Raw genomic sequence first — 18,570 nt, 5'->3', positions numbered from 1 at the left:
CTACAGAGTGAGTTCCAGGACAGCCAGGGCTACAAGAGAGACCCTGTCTCTAAAAACCAAAAAAAAAAAAAAAAAACACCAAACAAACAAACAAACAAAAAAACCCACAAAGATTGTTCCAGGAAAGAAATGTCTCAGAAGTTTGAGGAATGTACACTGCTGTTCCTTTTGGGGCCCAAGGAGGAGCCATTAGACCAGGCAAGATGCTGGGAAGCGGGGCAGTTGGGAAGTTTCTCTGTAGCCAGCGCTGCCCAGCTCCCCAGGGAGCACCTGTAGTCAGTCCCCAGTGACAGTTTTCGCAGAACTGTGTAGACCACTGCTTCAGAGAAAATAAAATGACTGAAGATCTTTAAAGTTTCTGAGAAAAGTAAGAGTTTTAAAAGGTGGGAAACAGAAATGGCTCAGGGTTGTGACTGTCATCTCTAGGGACTAGTGTTCTGGTCATGGCCAGATGTTCTGGCCAAAGGATGAGAACAGTGGACGCAGTCTTCCATCTGCAGACAAGGAGCTGGGCTGGTTCCCAGCACTACTGTGTCTGTCCAGCCATCAAACATTTGCATAGAAAATGAGACAAGTTGTAATACTGTTTTGTTTTTTTGTTTTTTGTTTTTTTCTTAAAAAAAGTGCATCTTTTTTCATTGTCTAGATAATACTAAACAGAACAGCCTTCACCCATCGCCCACTCTACTTACTGGCATTTTGTTTTGTTTGGAGCTTTGATGTGGTTTTGGTTCTTTGAGTCTTTTTCCTTTGTATGTTAGTTGTTAAACTTCTTCATATAATTTTTCTTTGTGAGAACTCTTTCTCGGGTAGGGATTTCTTTTTTGTTGTTGTTGTATTTTTTGTTTATTTGTTTGTTTGTTTTTCGAGACAGGGTTTCTCTGGATAGTCCTGGCTGTCCTGGAATTCACTTTGTAGACCATGTTGGCCTCGAACTCAGAAATCCGCTTGCCTCTGCCTCCCAAGTGCTGGGATTAAAGGTGCGTGCCACCACTCCCGACACGAGTAGGGATTTCTTTTTTTTTTTTTTTTTTTTTGGTTTTTCGAGACAGGGTTTCTCTGTATAGCCCTGGCTGTCCTGGAACTCACTTTGTAGACCAGGCTAGCCTTGAACTCAGAAATCCGCCTGCCTCTGCCTCCCGAGTGCTGGTCTGCCTCCCGAGTGCTGGTCTGCCTCCCGAGTGCTGGTCTGCCTCCCGAGTGCTGGAGGGATTTCTTAAGAGTTAAAATTTTGCCCACGTGGGAGTTACTTTTTACTCTGTTTTTTTTTGTGTGTGTGTGTAATATATTTGGTTTTGCTAGCCATGAGGAGCTTGACCTCCCAGTCTTTACTGGCAAGGTGCCTCTCTGGAAACCGGTAACTGCCCTGTCCTGACACTAGCCTGTGTGACGATGGCTGGTCTTTAAGCTTGCCTAAGTCATAAAAGCAGCACTCCTTCTAGGGAGTGAACAGAGTTCCAAACAGTAAGAACCAGTGACTCCAGATACTTCCTGCTATAGTTGATGTCTTTGGGAAGGAGCCAGGTTTTGTGGCAGGTATAAACCCCCTTGCTCAGCCACACACTACATGGAGTGATAACATGGACATTGGTTTGGATGTTTTAAAAGCTCAGAATTCTGCTATTCTGGGTGTTGGTTAGTTTTGGTGGTGGGGATTGAACCCAGGACCTTGTTCTGTACCACCGAACCACACTACCAGCCTCTGCTAACTATTGTTTTTTTTTTCTATTTGAGTTTAACTTTTGATTATGTGTATGCATATCTGTGTATGTTATGGGTGAGTGCAGTTGCCTACTTTGTCCAGAAGAGGATGTCAGTACCAGGAGTTACAAGTAGTTGTGAGTTGCCTGAAGAGGGTGATGGAGAACCCTATTCAAGAAAAGGATGTATTCTACCAGAGAGCCATCTCTCCTACACTCTGCCAATGATTTGTTTGTGAGACAGATGGATTAGCACATGTTTATGGTCCCTCCTTATGAGGGGTACCATTGTCAGGTTCTCTGTCTTTGTGACCATTTACCCGACAGACAACCTAGACAACTTTTGGCTCATGGTCTCAGTAGTGCCAGCCTATTGTGACAAGGAGAGGGAGCACAGAGGTACATGGTATGGCAGATAGTAGAGACAGGACAATTCAGGCACAAGGACCTTCCCTGGTGACTAATTTCTTCCAGAGAGGACTTATCTCCTGTAATTTCTTTTTTTTTTTTTTTTAGATTTATTTATTTATTATTATATGTAAGTATACTGTAGCTGTCTTCAGACACTCCAGAAGAGGGAGTCAGATCTTGTTACGGATGGTTGTGAGCCACCATGTGGTTGCTGGGATTTGAACTCCGGACCTTTGGAAGAGCAGTCGGGTGCTCTTACCCACTGAGCCATCTCTCCAGCCCTCTCCTGTAATTTCTAGAGCCTCCTAAAAGACTGCCACCATCAGGGTGCAGGCTTTCGACACATGAGCCAATAGAGTATTTAATATTCAATCCATAAATCCTATCTAGAATGAGAAACTCACCTGAAAAACAGTGGTATTAACTCTGCTAACTAACTGCCTTGCACATGTTCTTAGTCACCTTGGGACCTTCTGAATGAGGAAGCTGAGACATACCAGTGATTGGTTTGTTTAGAGACCCAAACAGTAGGTACATACAAGAGACAAACATTGACACCTTCGTAACTTCTGAGTCACTGATGGGGCAAATCTATGTATGGCTTTGCTCTGTCTTGTACAGAATAGTTGTGAAAACAAAGTAGCACAGTGAGAACACAGGAATGCACAGTATCCGCTGTTAATGCATCCTGGAGTAGTTCCTGGAGCCCTAGCAAGACCTGAGCATGGGCTGCGGGCAGGCCGGTGGGCCGGCAGCTTGTCTTGTTTAGTGCTGCTCACCCCTGAAGGGTAAGGAAAGGGACCTGTCTTCCCACAGCTGCTGACACTGGGATGGTTTCCTTGGCTTGTCCCTTTCATATCATGTCTTTGCACATCTGTTTTATAAATTACTCAAGGATTTCTCTGAAAACTTGCCAGATTAAATCACCATTGGCAGCAATCAGAAAGTTGGCTTGTGGGAACAGGACTTATAGTTACATTTTAGGACAACTTTAGACAAAGAGGAACACATTGGTTTTTATGAATCTCAGAAATTAATACATGAGCTTGGTTAGTGTTGCTTCCTTCACGCTGATAACAGAATAAATAGTGGGAATTTTCCTAGAGTGTTAGGTATGTGATCTTATAAACAGGGGAACAAATTTCTTGAATGTACATGTTGAAATCTAGGGTTTTGAAATGCCTGCCCTCCCTCCTTCCCTTCTTCCCTTGCTCCTTCCTTCCTTCCTTCCTGACAGCATCTTCCTGTTCATCATCCAGGCTGACTTGTGGGTGCTGGAATAATAGGCATAGGTTAACCTGCCCAGCTTACTTTTCACTCTTGGAATTTGTAGAGAGTGACAGGCTAGAACTAGTAGATGGTGCCATCATCTCGTGTCAGTGGCTGATAGGCCTTCTGTAGAGAACAGATTATACTGGGACATTGCAGTTACCTCTGTCATGAGTCCTAAAGCACAGTGCTTTCTTATTATTATTTTTTTATTTTTTTTTTTGTGGTTTTTCGAGACAGGGTTTCTCTGTGTAGCTCTGGCTGTCCTGGAACTCACTTTGTAGACCAGACTGGCCTCGAACTCAGAAATCCGCCTGCCTCTGCCTCCCGAGTGCTGGGATTAAAGGCGTGCGCCACCACGCCCGGCTCAGTGCTTTCTTATTAAACTTTCTGTTCAAAGTTTCAAATTTTAATAAACAACTGGGAAATTTATAACAAAAACATAGTTTATAGTTTTGTCATGACCCAGTGCTGCTCTCTGCGGTTGGGCACAGGTCTCTTAGCCCAGCCTCTTACTGTTTGATTTTACAGATCAAGAAGATCTCCAGGCTGGGGGCCTTGGGAAAACTGACTCAAAGTCACCTCTGGGGCCAGAGAGATGGCCTAGCTGTTAAGAGCACTTGTGCCTGTAGAGAACGTGAGTTAATTCCAGGGATCCAATGCCCTCTTCTGGCCTCAGTCGGTGTCCTTAACCATACATACACATAGTTTCTGTGAACTCTGTAGATGCAATAAGTTGAAGTATACTGCCCACAAAAATGTCTCATCTTGACAAAATAAGAATGCAGTTGGTTGTAAATATTGGCTACCCCATAGTGAGAAAATAACAGACTGCTCCCACTGTCAGGAGTCTTTAAAGACATTTCAGTGTTCAAACCATAAAGGTAGACAGTTTTTATCTACCAAGCATGTTAGGGTTTTGTTCAGGAAGTCTAGTTTTTCTCACTTGCAGCGTATTGTTAGAGATCCCCCTGGTGGAAAGAGGGGCCTGCTTCTGCAACTTGTTCTCATGCCTCTGTATGTGACGACTGACAGCTAAGAGAGGAGAAAAATTACTTTTTATCTCTTTTTAAGAAAAGATTTACTGGAACTAGAAAATATCCTGAGTGAGGTAACCCAATCACAAAAGAATACACATGGCATGCACTCACTGATAAGTGGATATTAGCCCAGAAGCTTGGAGTACCCAAGATACAATTCACAGACCACATGAAGTTCAAGAAGAAAGAAGACCAAAGTGTGGATGCTTCAGTCTTTCTTTGAACAGGGAACAAAGTACTCACAGTAGGAAATACAGAGACAAAGTGTGGAGCAGAGACTGAAAGAAAGGCCATCCAGAGCCTGCCCCACCTTGGGGGTTCATTCCTTATACAGACACCAAACTCGGACACTGTTGTGAATGCCAAGAAGTTCTTGCTGACAGGAACCTGATATAGCTGTCTCCTGAGAGGTTCTGCCAGAGCCTGACAAATACTTAAGTGGATGCTCACAGCCAGCCATTGGACTGAGCATGGGGTCTCCAAGGGAGGAGTTAGAGAAAGGACTGGAGGAGCTGAAGGGGTTTGTAATCCCATAGGAAGAACAACAATATCAACCATCCAGGCCCCCCAGAGCTCCCAGGGACTAAACCACCAGCCAAAGAGTACACATGGAAGGACCCATGCCTCCAGCTGCATATGTAGCAGAGGATGGCCTTGTCGAGCATCAATGGGAGGAGAGGCCCTTGGTCCTGGGACGGCTCTATGCCCCAGTGTAGGGGAATGCAAAGGCAGGGAGGTGGGAGTGGGTGGGTGGGTGGAGGAACACCCTCATAGAAGCGGGGTGGGGGGGATGGGATGGATGGGATCGGGGGGTTCTGGAGGAGAAATCGGGAAAGGGGATAACAATTGAAATGTAAATAAAATATCCAATAAAAAAAAGAAAGAAAAGATTTACTATTTATTTATATGTGTGTCTTGGTGCCAGAAAAGGTCAGAAAAAGGTATCAAGCCCCCTGTAACTGGAGTTCCAGGAGCTTGTGCATGGACTGCACAACATGAGCATTGGGAACTGAGCCATCCTCTGTAAGAGCAGAAGGTGCTGTTAACATCTGAGCCATCTTTCTAGCTTCCACTTTTTTCTTCTTCATCAGACACTTTGTATTTAATATATGCTAAAAACCAAACCAAAAATAAAAGTCAGTGACTGAGACAAGATTTCAACAGAAGTTCCCTTGGGCAGAACAATGCCTGTTGCCCTTGATGTCCTGTATTCACTAGAGTGCTGCAGCATTTAGAGAAATTGTGGTCTGAGGCAGGGGCTTGTCGCATAGTGCAAGCTGCCCTCAACCTCTTGATCCTGATAATTGTCTCACAAGTGTTCCAGGGGTGTGACTACGCCAGTGTAAAGATTGGTATTTATCAGGGAGCGAAACTGTTTCAAAACTGGATTTTCAGCTGTCCTTTGGAAGTTCTTCAGGCGATCAATGCTTTAAGAGGTGACTTAGTTGTACATTTCCTCCTCAGTACAGGTTTTCGTGTTGTTCCAGTTGTGGGCATTTGCATTTGTTCCGTGGCTTATTCCCACAGCACTGCGTACAAACTTCAGTCAATATGCTGCAGCACTTACCTATCCAAGCCAAAGACCACCTCAAGTGTAAGGAGTGTCCTGTGTTCTGTAGAACAGTTACAGCGTAGGCAACTGGCACACAGAATTTGGTGTGCACTTTAGTAGGATTGTATTGTTTCCCATGGCTAGAATGCTCATCAGGATGGACTGGGGAAATTGAGGGAGTATAAAGGAAATAGTATAGTTTGAAACTGGTGCTTGGAACTAAGTTATTGGGTCTGTTTCTGTCTGTCTTCCTGTGAAATGTGTACACTTGCGTATAACAGAACATTGAATTGTAAGCTTAGACTAGAAGGATGGTGCTCTGTGAAGATACAAACCGTTTGACCCCATTTGGAAAAAAGACAGAGTGGGAACAGTACTTGCCACCACAGTGCTCCTCCGTTCACAGCTGAACCTGAGTTGTGCCCACACTTCTTCCCTTTTGCTCTGTGGATATATTCTAGTAAAGCATGTTTTTATGCTACAATTATAAAAATTACTTGATTGGCAGTTGCCCAAGTGCTGGGAAGCCTGCTTTCCTGCTCTTCAGCAAAGCCAAGTTCAGACATTTCTTTGGAGTTTGTGTGTCGCCCCCTCTAGTGACGGAAATCATCAAGGACATAAATCTCTCCCAGACCTGGGAAGATTTAGAATTAAGCTACGGGGAAGTAAATATTTTTAATTGTTTTTAATTTTTATTTTAAAAGGGAATTGTTTTTCCTTTCTAGAAGGTTATTGATGTCAAGAATAGGTCCAAGATTGGGGCTATCCAAACAACAGCGGGTCAAAAGCTATGTTTACCTTTGTTTAGAGATTGGTGCTTTAAAATGAAACGGAATGAGGCTGTGCTACACAGGGTTCCTTGTTGTTTCTGACTTAACGAAGCTTTAAAAAAATGTTTAATCTAGAGTTCTTTATGATATTAACTTCATTTTTTGATCATTTTTGAAAGCAGCAGTTTTATTGAAGAAAAAAAAAGCTTTAAAACAGCATTCTCGTGAAAGTATTAGGTTTTTGCTGTCCTGGTACAGTATATGATCCTTCTGTGGATGTCCTTTATACCCAATGGTATGTTTTAATGACTCCTGTTGTTTCTCAGTTAAGGAAATGAGGAAATTCTTAAATTTCTGGATCTCTGCCATCTCTCCTAAACACCCACCGCCCCAGCATACAGGCCTTCAGCTACGAGCCTTTGAAGGGCTCTCATTTGACCCTCGGGCCTTTGTAGCTTGAACAAGGAAAGTAGTGTTCCAAGAGCCCCAGCATTGCTGAATGCTCTGGTGAAAATATTTCATGGACATGGAGTACAGGCGCCTTCATCTTTTAGTGGAGATCTCTGTGACAAAATGCAAAGGTGGATTATAACCCTGTTTGGTGTGGTTCATCTTCCCAGCTACGTTTGAATGCTTTTAGCTGCCCACAACCATGCAGTCTTCAGCCATCAGAATAAACAAAAGTGTCAGATCCATCATTTTGTATTATCTTAAATTGTAGATCTGGTTTTGGCTGGCTTGCCTTCATTTTGTTTCCATTGTTGATAAAAATTAAGGAGAAGAGCAACACCATTATTTATATATAAATTGTTGTCAACAGAATCATCTCTGGAATATTAGGAAAATTCATTAAGAGTCTTCAAGAGCCCCAAAAGTTGTGGGCTCCTAAGGAAATAACTTTTAGTTATATTATCACGTTAGTTGTGCAGTTGGAGAGAGTGTCCCTGGGATTCAGGGGACACTGTTCTTGGTAGAGCACTGTTGTGGGTGTCAGTGCAGGAGCCGCACCGTCTGTTCTGTGACCTGACCAACCGTCTATATGTGACTGTCTCAGTGCTGATGTGCATCTGTTTGTCAGTGGCTAACCTAAGCTAAACTACTTGAAGGAACGAATGGCAGCAGACAAGGTCTAAAAGCGCTGAGCCTCTATCCTTCCGTATTTAGAAAACAACTTTTGATGACTTTTAAAAAGCCACATAGCAAAAGAAGGGAGGATATATGAGTAGTAGCTATCTAAATCTGATTTTATTCACTCATTTATGAGTTTTGATTTTGCGTGAAAGATTTGAGTTGCTGTGTTCCTCTGTTAGAACACTCATTCAGTAGTAATTAGAACTATATACATCACATGAACTCTATCACATTTTTATGGCTTTTCTTCTTTCAGATCCCATACACATGGCTGTTTAAAAAAATAATCAAGTGTTTTGCTGTCTTGTGTCTTACCCTTTGAAAGCGTTCCTTCTTGCTATAAGATGGTTATCAGTTATTAACTGAGCATTACCTGTCTGTCAAGCATGGAGAGCAACACCATTTTCTGTGCTGTCTTTTGAGGTATACATAGCCTCTTCCCAGTCTACAGTTGAAACCAAGGTTAAAACAAAACTGCTTCATGAAATGGGATTGGAATCAGGTTTTCTGTCTCCCATGTTCTTGTCAAAAAACTAGAAGTCTCAAGGAAAAGTTAAATATCATTTCCCAGTAAAATATTATGTAGCCAGTGAAGGTGTGAGGTTTACAATAACTAATAATTAAGTTTTTGTTAGAGAAAAACACTGATACAGAAGGAAATGTTGATAATAGTTTTAAACAGCTATAGAATAATTCTCTTTGTATTATGTCTTTTTTAAATGTCACACAGAATTGTCCACTATAATTTAGTGTAAGAGAACAGAATTCCTATAAACACAAACCTGACCTCTTGTAAAGCACAGGCAGAGAGAAGGTGAACATCCTGGCTCTGTGATAGACGTGAGCGTGTCTGTTTGTCTTTGAGATCAGACCATGTCTCCTGGACTTGGGCCAGGGCTGATGACGTTCCCCTGCATTCTTGAAAGCTAAATTCTTAAGATAACTTAAGTGTGTAATGTGGTGTCTTTGGAGTAGCCTGTGAGCAGAGCTGCCCCCCACTCCATAGATGTGGGTCATTAAGACATACGTTAGTATCATTAAGTTTTCATGTGTTGCTCAGTTTTGATGCTAATCTTTATGTATCTATATGTATGTGTGTGCACATGCACACATGTGCATTTTTCCCCCTCTGCAGCACCAATGTGGTTATGAATTATTCAGAGATTGAGTCTAAGGTTCGAGAAGCAACGAATGATGATCCCTGGGGACCTTCTGGGCAGCTCATGGGAGAGATTGCCAAGTAAGTGGTAATTTGACTCAACAGTACAGAAAGAATCAAAGTGTCTTTACACAGAAAGTGAACTTTGCCTTCAGTTTTAACCTGTTTAACTATCAGCCATATGTTCTGCATAATCCATTTTGATTGGTGTGGAAAGTTTTATATAGGTTCCATTCCCATTAAAAATTAGCTTTTAATGATGCGTCCGCTAAGTTTAGAGACTTAATAGCTTTCCTTGCAAATTTTGAAGAACACGTATAAAATATTTGAAGTAAAAAAAAAAAAAACACACACTTTTTTCTTGGTGACAATGTGGGGCACTGAGGCCATGAAGGAAAAGCTTGCAGAATGGCACCGTGATTCCTCATGATGTGCTATGTGTTGTGAAGAATAAGAGGAAGCATGTTTTAGGAGGAGTGTCACTAAAATTTGATTTAGGCTTATTTTTTTTCTAAGCTGTTTGGGTAGTCCAAAGAACCTAGAGCAAGGCTGCCATCTACTGTCAGAGTTTTCCTACTACAGATGCTTAAGGAAACTCCTCTCTTTCAGGGCTACCTTTATGTATGAGCAGTTCCCAGAACTCATGAACATGCTTTGGTCCCGGATGCTAAAAGACAACAAAAAGAACTGGAGAAGAGTTTATAAGGTATGGTGGAAGCCTACAAGAGCGAATGTTGACATGACTGCAGTCTACTAAGTTTCTAGACTTTCCTGAGACACACCAAGATGTGGCCGTGTCTGCTTCCTGTTTTCTAATCATAAACAGCCTTCATAGTACAGAGTGTGTTCAGACTTATGTTCTTCTAAATATTGAAGATTTTTATTGTTTCTTAAAGTTTTTCCTACTAAATCTGTTGAGGTGTTTTGAGTATTGAATCTCTACTCATATGCAAGTTTGCTACATGAACATTTGAGATTAAAAACCAGTCTCCTGTTTGTCACCTCTGTGAAAAGCTTTGTTTAATTGTGGTTGTGTGATAGTAATATTTAGTCCAGCGGAGTCTGTAAGCTGGGACTGGGACTGAGAGGGAGGTGTGCAGACTTGTGCTCTCACCTGTGTGTGGACCTTTTCCTCGGATTCATTTAATTTTGATTCTGTGTTTCTAAAGCAAGGTGATGGTCTTTCTAGTTAATCATGTTTTCCTGCTTCTCAAAACATGCTGTATGCCAAAAGGATTCACTCTCACACGTGGCAGACCACAGCAGTGCTCACATTTGCAACGTGACACATTTTGACTCTCAGAATTAAAAACCTGTTTTAACTAGAATTTTGTTGTTACTGTTACTGTCGTTGAGTGTCTGAGTGTAATGTGTCTTTGCATGTGTGTTTGGAAGTAAAGGGAGGCCAGAGCTTTGCTCCTGTGTCTTCCTCAGGCATTCCATTTTATGAGCAGAGTCTCACTGAACTCGGAGCTTTCTGATCCAGCTAGCTTGCTTGGGGTTCCTGTCTCCTCAGAGTAGAATTAGAGGTGGCAGCCAGGCCTGCCCAGCTTTTTATGTGGGTGATGGGGATCCAAGCCTCTATACCCGTGTTTGCATGGTAAGTACTTTATCCACTAAGTCTTCTCTTCAGCCCTCCTCCCTGTTGTAATTTGGTGAGGCTGTTGGGGAGAACAAAGTCTCTCTTTGTAGCCCTGGCTGGCCCAACTAAGTATATAGACTATGTCTTGAACTACTAGAAATCTGTCTGCCTCTGCCTCCCAACTATTAGGATTAAAGGCATGTGGCACCATGTCCAGCAAATTCTGTGATTTTTATGATGTTTCTTTCCTAAAATAATTCTCTGAGATTTCTATAAATTGTATAATTTTTCTAAAATGGGGGCTTTTAAAGATTGTTGTACTTTTTCAAAAGATTAGGAAATCTGAATATGATGGCTACAGGGCTACACTCTCAACATTTAGGTGGCTGAGGCTGGAGGATTACCGTGAGCTAGAGGCCATCCAGAGAGGCATGATAAAACCGTTTCAACCCCCCCCCCCCCAGATTACTTACTAGTAAGTGTGAGTTTGTGCCCTCAGTGTCACCACCCTGCACAGACCCTCAGACCTGAAATCATAGTGAAATGACGTTCCAGGTGAAAAAGCAGATGAGTGTTTCCTGCTGTGTCACCACCTTGTGAAGAGCCTGCTGCCTAATGACAGCCCAGCCCATCATTGCTAGGTGCCTCAGACACTCAGTATCAAGCATGCCCACTTAGTTAGCATCCCTTGGCTTAACAATTCTGCAAAGTTTTCCTTCTGTTGAAATCTTTTGAAACCTCATTAGCATCAGAATTGGGTTTTATCACAGGACACTGCTACAGGGTCCTACGGGGTCTTGTAAAGACAAAAGGATCCTCCCATGTTCTTAGTCCTTAGGGGAGCCAGGCCACTCCTGGAAATCCCATGGTTTGTTTGGCTAGTGTTAGACTTCAGAATTACTAGTTACTTTAAATCTTAATTTAAAGTGGCCATTGCCTAGGTAGTTTGTAATTATTTTCTGGACTAGGTATCAGAGGAACGTGAGGATGGAGTTGAGACTGTCTTTCGGTCAAACAGAAAGGAGAGGGCACACTCCTCACCACTACCATCTAGTAATGTCAGAGTTTGTGTTTGGGTTTAACTGTGTACCACAGCTCTTCCAGAGCTTATTCCATTCAGTCATTTGGTGCTTTATATTTCCACAGTCGTTGCTGCTCCTAGCTTACCTCATAAGAAATGGATCGGAGCGAGTTGTTACAAGTGCCAGAGAACACATTTATGATTTGCGATCCCTGGAAAATTACCACTTTGTAGGTGAGCAATAGAAAACCCTCATAAGCAAATTAAAACAGTAGTTGGAGTTGTCAGTCACCTGAACCAGCTCGGAAGCTTCTCTGCTCTAATTAGCATGTGACTCTTGCTGCTTGTGTGACGAGTGCAGAATCCAAGGCGTGGGGCCCTAGAGTATTAATTAGTGAAGACAGGAGCTTGCAGAAAGGACTGGCTAATAACAACAGAACCAACACAACATGAGTGTTGGGGTTTATATTAAAATATGCACTGGAGACTGGTCCCCTGTGGTGTCCGTAAAGGAATAGCTTTAATCATGTGGGAAGAGAAGGTTAGAGCTCCAAAACACACACATCTGTTTGAAGCCAGGCCCCCTCCCAGCAGATAGTTTGTACTGCGCGAGGCCAGAGTGTGTTCTGAATGTGAAGGCAGCACAGGGCAGGGAACATTTCCTTTGGAGCCTGCCTTCCTTATGACTACTGTAAAATGGCAGACTTTAGTTGCACTAAGTCATAGTGATTAGTGTTCCCAGTCTTGGGGAAACAAGATATTTGGGGTGCTTTTGGGCCATTAGAGTGTTAAAAGTGAGTGGTCATTCTTTATTTGCTAAAATACGATAGAAACCACTTTGAGCTGTGTGCATTCCGTATGTCATCATATGTAATCCTTTCAGTAGGTCATGGATTGATCTTGTCTAGTTCTGCTGTCTAGGGTCATAAGTCAAATTAGAATTTAATGCCATAATCTGCCTCCTTAAAAAGTTTAAAATTTGACATTATTTTTGTAAGTATTTTCGTTTCTATTCTTTTGTGAGTTTGGTACACACTAAGGGAGTATTTACAGTTCGTTTTCTCCTTTATTGTCCTTAAGATGAGCATGGCAAGGATCAAGGTATAAACATTCGACAGAAAGTAAAGGAACTGGTGGAGTTTGCACAGGATGATGACAGGCTTCGAGAAGAGCGAAAGAAAGCAAAGAAGAACAAAGACAAGTATGTTGGGGTCTCCTCAGACAGCGTTGGCGGATTCCGATACAGTGAGTATCAGGGCCAGGCCACTGCCACCACTGTCCCAGCTTACTTGGCTTTGTCTGTATTGTAAGAGTCAGTGAAATACCAAAAACCAAAATCTGGGGGTTGGGGGGTAGAGGGGTGGGGTTCTAGTAATACACAGAATTCTAAAATACATGTGGTATCATTTTGACTCCTGTTTTCCCAGATCTTCTAAATCTTTGTGTTTTTATTGTGGATCCAATATACAGAGTGTTAGATACTGGCTAGTTAGACAGCTTAGAGAGTAAAGAGGATGCGTTCCCTCTAGGATTAGTCTTTTTACAGAAGAAAACTCTAACCGTTCCAACCAGTCAGTTTGGTCTTTCCGACTCAAAACTAGTTTAGCTATGGTTCCAAACAGTTCACAAAACCTCAGTTCCCTTCTCTTAATTTAAGCAACATACAGCACAGTCAGAAAAGATGGCTGACTGTATTGTCAGCTCTCTTGTGTGTCTGTTGTTGCTTTCTTTGCTGTTAATGACACAGTGAAGAGCAGTTCAAAGCCAGATATGGTATGCACACCTGCAATCCTAGCACTTGGGAGGCTGGACCAAGAAGTAAATTTGAGACTCATCCTGGCTGCACAGCTAGACCCAGTTTCTCTCTCTCATTTTACCTCACAAGGTAGCTTCAACTTGAGTTATTTCTAATATTTATTGTTAATGTGAAAATCATACATTAGATGATGATTTGAAACACAGGAGATAAAAATTCTTTTTGAGAGTGTGTCTCTTGGACTTGTCCCATCTCGTGTGAGCTGTGACAGTGCCTGGCCAGTGTGTGTATGTGCGGGCCAGTGCAGCCTTAGTACCACTCAGGGAGGCTCCCTCCTCCAGCATCTGCATCTGCTTTGTGGACGTTTGGATTCTTTGAGGTTGTGCATTTTTTCAGTGGATATAGGTAAAAGAAATTTCTTGTTGCCAAGTGTAGTGGTGCACACTAGACAAGGGAGGTTTCTGAGTTCAGAGCTAGCCTGGTTGACATACGTAATTCCAAGCCATTGAGAGATACATAGTGAGACCTTACCTCAAAAGTCTGTCATTTTGTGGTGGCCTGTAAAATATCTTCACTCTTTTGCTCTTTGCTTGCCTGCTCTTAGGGAAAAATACCTCATTTAATTAGTATTAAAAGATGTTTCTAACAGCAGAAAAACAATCTTTCTGATGCCATATATCACATAAACCCAGGCTATGAACTGATGAAGAAGATGTCTTTTCTAGTAAGCACTGGCATTTTGGAGCAGCTTCTCCAGAGTGAAGAGGCTTTGGATCAGGTGTTCAAGTTCTCATTTTGTTCTTCAGCTTCGCCTGTTGCTCAATTGCTGTTTGCACCTTACTTCCTCCCTCCAAGTGCTTGGGTCCCATTCTGTTATCAACACTACATGAAACTGGACCCAGAGAATTCAGAAAGTTGAGCGAGCTTGCCAATCAGGTCACAGTAGGTTGGCTCAGCTTCTGTGTTGGGGTGGAGTTGAATGGTGTGTTATCCGTCTTTGTTAGTTTTTCGATGGTTTTTGGACTTTCGGTAGCTTTAACTGACTGGTTTACTTCTGGCATCAAATGATGACCTTCATCCACCCAATAGTTTACTCATTCTACAGCAGTTAGGTGTGAGCACTGGGCTTCACGTTGTTGTGAAATATAATGCTGTGAGGGGGTACCTGGTGGGCCCGTGCCAAGGTGTGCCCCTGAGAAATTACGCCATAAAGTAGACCTGGTATAAAGGGGAGTTACTGGGGAAAGGAGAGGAATGTGGGCCTGGAGAAGCGGTAGAGGCAGACAAGTGGACATACAGACAGGCAGACAGATGAGGGCAGAGAAGAACAGAAAGAGAGCTCTGAGAGAGAGTGAGTTGTGGGCAATTCATGCACCCACAGCTGGTGCACCTGGCATAAGCCATTGCTAGGTCCCTCGGGGGAGCCTCGTGGAGGCGCTCATAAGCTAACACACGTGACCTGGCCCGTTCCTCTGAACTGTGTTTCTAGTTCCTACTACACATTTTAAAATCGGTAAACTTTTCCTGCAACATTTAAACTCCAGGTTCTAGCAGATAGTTCAGCAATGTACATTTAAGAACTTTCCCTCAGGGCACCTGTGCCATCGTACTCTGTCAGCAAGGGCTCAGTGTTCCCTTTAGCTGCCCTTCTTTGTCACTTCCCAACCTGCTGCCCGCATTCTCATCTCAAACCTCACATGAGTTCTCTCCATCCCAGTTTGGCTTTTTAAGTTAAGTTTGGAGATGGAGATAGGCAATTTCTTTGTGTCCATAATTCCATCTCCACTGAGCTCCAGACAAGCACCAGCGCAGATCATGGTGTTTGGGTTTTACATCGTTGCAGCCTTCACCTTACTCCAGACTCATGCAGAGGTTCCTCAGATGCACCAGTACTCAGGGGCTCCTGCTACTCGGAGCAGCTTGGAGCTGCTGGGCATAGTTGTAGTTCTAAAGGCTGCAGATTTGGAGAGTTAGAATTCTTTTATAAAGTTACAGGGTTCTTCCTACGTCTCAGTCCACTGAGTTGCAGTCTTTGTAGTTTGATACTAAAGAATGGGGTCTTTCAGCTCATTGGATCACGAACCTCAGACCGGAGTACTTTTAGGGAAACAGTGCTTAAGTGGTTAGTCGGTTGCTTAGTCAGTCTGTTTCCTTCCCTCCTCCTCCACTCCATTCATACTTCTGTCTGCTCTTCCTTCTCTTTACCTGTTCTGAGCTGGTGACCTCACTGTGTTGTGTTGCACTGGATGGCTTTGGACTCTTGCTCTCAGATGATCAGTGAGCTTCACTTTGGAGCAGTCTAGAGCACAGCCTCCTGCCGCCATATCTGCCTAGCTGGCTTTGAATGTGTGCTCACCCCTCTACCTCATTCTCATCTCTATCTCCCTCTCCCTTCTCTCTGCCCCGCCCCCACCACACCCCCTTCTTACCTTGCTTTGTGGTTTGGTTTTTGGAAGCACATCCTGTTGTGCTGGAGCCTGGGCTGTCCTAGAGCTTGCACTCTCTGCCTCCATCTCCTGAGCATGGGCATTACAGCATGGACCACAATACCTTGCTTTACTTCCTATTTAAGATATTGTTGTTGACTTATACTTCTCTAAAATGAAGAACCATTAAGACAAGAATAAAATAGTCATTGAACTCATTGGATGACTTTAGAAAACTGAAAAGTTTTTCATTCTTCTTGTGTCTGTGGAGTGTCTTTTGTATTTACTCCTGTAGCAGTGTTCAGGGGCTTCATGACAGCTACTGCCCATCCAGGCTGTGACATCATCATGAAGAAAAGCTGTTGAATCTGCATTCTTGACAGTGACTGGCATGGACTGCACCATGCTGCACTTGTGTGGCACTGTGGGAGATGTGTTTTCACTTAAGAAGACCGTCCTTATTAGAAGGAAGGACACTGGAGCCTTCCGAATGGAATGTCCTCACTTGTTTGTCTTCGTTGTTGACACAGATGAGCGGTATGATCCTGAGCCCAAGTCCAAATGGGACGAAGAGTGGGATAAGAACAAGAGCGCGTTTCCGTTCAGTGACAAGCTGGGTGAGCTGAGCGACAAGATCGGGAGCACGATCGATGACACCATCAGCAAGTTCCGGAGGAAAGACCGGGAGGACTCTCCGGAAAGGTGCAGGTGTGCCACCTCTCCACCCCTTGCCTGAGGGCTGCGGCCTTTACACAGCTGTATGCTTTGGTTTAAATTTTAGGTATTGCTGTTATCTGAAGTTTAGACTTTTTTAAAAACAGATTTTGTTAGAGGAATCTAAATGACACAGAAAATCTGATCATAAAGTACAGAAGGCGCTACACACCTTTTCCCTTTCTCGTGGTTCCAAGGTAATTGTGTTATTTTGATAACATCTTAACTGAAAAACCAGTATTGATACTCTGTTAGCTACAGTTTATGCTGGAGGTTACCATGTCGAAGGCTCTGTGGAGTTTAGTGAACATGCAGTATTCTCCACTAACAAATGCCACCTCCTTGAAAATGCCGTGTGTAAAAAAAGAAAAAAAGTGGAATCATTTATGAAGTTGCCAGTCACCTGGTTTCATGGTACTCGGTCAGCTCTAGGTGCTGTCAGTGGTGACTCTTCTTCCGAGCTGTCTGCACTGCCTGTCTGTCCTTCCTCCCTCTCCCTCTCCCTCTCCCTCTCCCTCTCCCTCTCCCTCTCCCTCTCTCTCTCTCTCTCTCTCTCTCTCTCTCTCTCTCTCTCTCTCTCTCGTCCTCTGCATTGTTCTTCAGGCCTCTCAGTCTTGGCCTCAAGTTTGCTACCCCCTCGAAAATGTGTAATTGTCACCTAACATTTGGACATCAGATGTTCCATGGTCTCAAGTAATGGCTGCGGGTAATGAAGCCGAAGTTTGAGAGAAAGTCAAGGGCTGAAATTTCACTACCTGAGACATTGTATTACCATCCTGTGCCCACATGACCAGAAGAACCCTGAGCAGTTGGCACCTAGAGGTAGTACAGGCCTGTGTTTATAGCTTCATTTTCTGATATAGGGCAATTATATTTACTTTACATCAAACAATAGAAGTAAAACCTGAGGCCCACTCAGACTGCATGAACCTGTGGAAAATGAGTTTGTTATTTGTTTGGGGTTTTTTGTTGTTGGTGGTGGTATTGCTGTATGTTTGTTTTTTGTTGGTTTTTTTGTTTTTTTTTTTTTAACTAATTAGCATCTTTTTCCTACTCATAAATGTATAGTAGCTCAGATTAGTGTATCATGGCAGTGAAGTTCAAATAAAACCATTACCAGATTTTAAAATAGGTTTCAAAATACCCATGTTTAGTGTATTTTCGGTGTCGCTCCAGAATCATTAAATCTCTAGAATGTCCTTTTCAAGACTTGTAAGGACATGATCTTTGAAGGGTGAGTGATATCAGGAATACATAATAGAAATACATCTGCTTTCTACCAAAGGCCTGCAGCTGTAACACTGAACCCTGAGAAACAGTGTCTAAGTGCTGTCTTCCCTTATTAATTTTATACACACAAGTTTTGGCCGGACTTGGAAACTACAGCAGCTGTATATTTCATCTTTATTTCTGAAGTGAGGGATGAGGTAGGGTCTTAGTGATACAGCAGTGTGTAGTCCTACACTGTTTTTCCCTCCCTCATTCTTTCCTTAGGGCTTCTCTTTTCTTCCTTGGACTCTGCTTTCCTTTTCTCCTCCCTTGTTTGCCTGGGTGGTGCTAATGATGGTCAGTCAGTTAATGGTCACTCTTCCTTACACTGCTACTGAGGCAGGATGGATGGGTAAGAGTTCCCACACCTCTGATCCAGAGAATTCAGATGAAAGGTCTGGACTGTAATCCAAATCCCAGTTAGTGGTGTGTGCGCGTTGCAGTTTAAGGATCGGTGAGAAAACAGTATGTTGTAGACAGAGTTGCATGGGATTTGGGGCTCTGTCTGCAGCCTTCTTGCCAGCCCAGGTCCTGCGCTTTCTTTTTTTTTTTTTTTTTTTTTTTTTTTAAGATTTATTTATTTATTTATTATATGTAAGTACACTGTAGCTGTCCTCAGACACTCCAGAAGAGGGTGCCAGATCTTGCTACGAATGGTTGTGAGCCACCATGTGGTTGCTGGGAATCAAACTCACCACCTTCAGAAGAGCAGTCAGTGCTCTTAACCGCTGAGCCATCTCTCCAGCCCCAGTCCTGCGCTTTCTGATCCT

The 18,570-nt window shown here is 43.0% G+C and overlaps 1 protein-coding gene across 4 annotated transcripts in view; it reads left to right on the top strand.

The window, feature by feature from the left end:
* Window positions 1-18,570, top strand: part of Clint1 (clathrin interactor 1) — a 58,485-nt gene that overhangs the window by 22,745 nt on the left and 17,170 nt on the right. For 2 of the 4 annotated variants that reach the window (XM_085830093.1, XM_085830094.1), the window contains exons 2-6: window positions 9,009-9,113; window positions 9,642-9,738; window positions 11,761-11,869; window positions 12,716-12,880; window positions 16,348-16,519. In XM_085830093.1, the coding sequence (XP_085686219.1) occupies window positions 9,009-9,113; window positions 9,642-9,738; window positions 11,761-11,869; window positions 12,716-12,880; window positions 16,348-16,519 (648 nt within the window). Of the gene's footprint in view, window positions 1-8,990; window positions 9,114-9,641; window positions 9,739-11,760; window positions 11,870-12,715; window positions 12,881-16,347; window positions 16,526-18,570 lie in introns of those variants that run through there. The other 2 variants (XM_021176535.3, XM_021176537.2) reach the window with 2 other exon arrangements.

The sequence above is a fragment of the Mus caroli genome, unplaced genomic scaffold, assembly GCF_978045245.1.
Source record: "Mus caroli unplaced genomic scaffold, Mus_caroli_1 scaffold_13, whole genome shotgun sequence".
Classification (NCBI taxonomy): domain Eukaryota; kingdom Metazoa; phylum Chordata; class Mammalia; order Rodentia; family Muridae; genus Mus; species Mus caroli.
The sequence above is the reverse complement of the archived record's forward strand: the minus strand, read 5'-3'. Positions and strand labels throughout refer to the sequence as shown.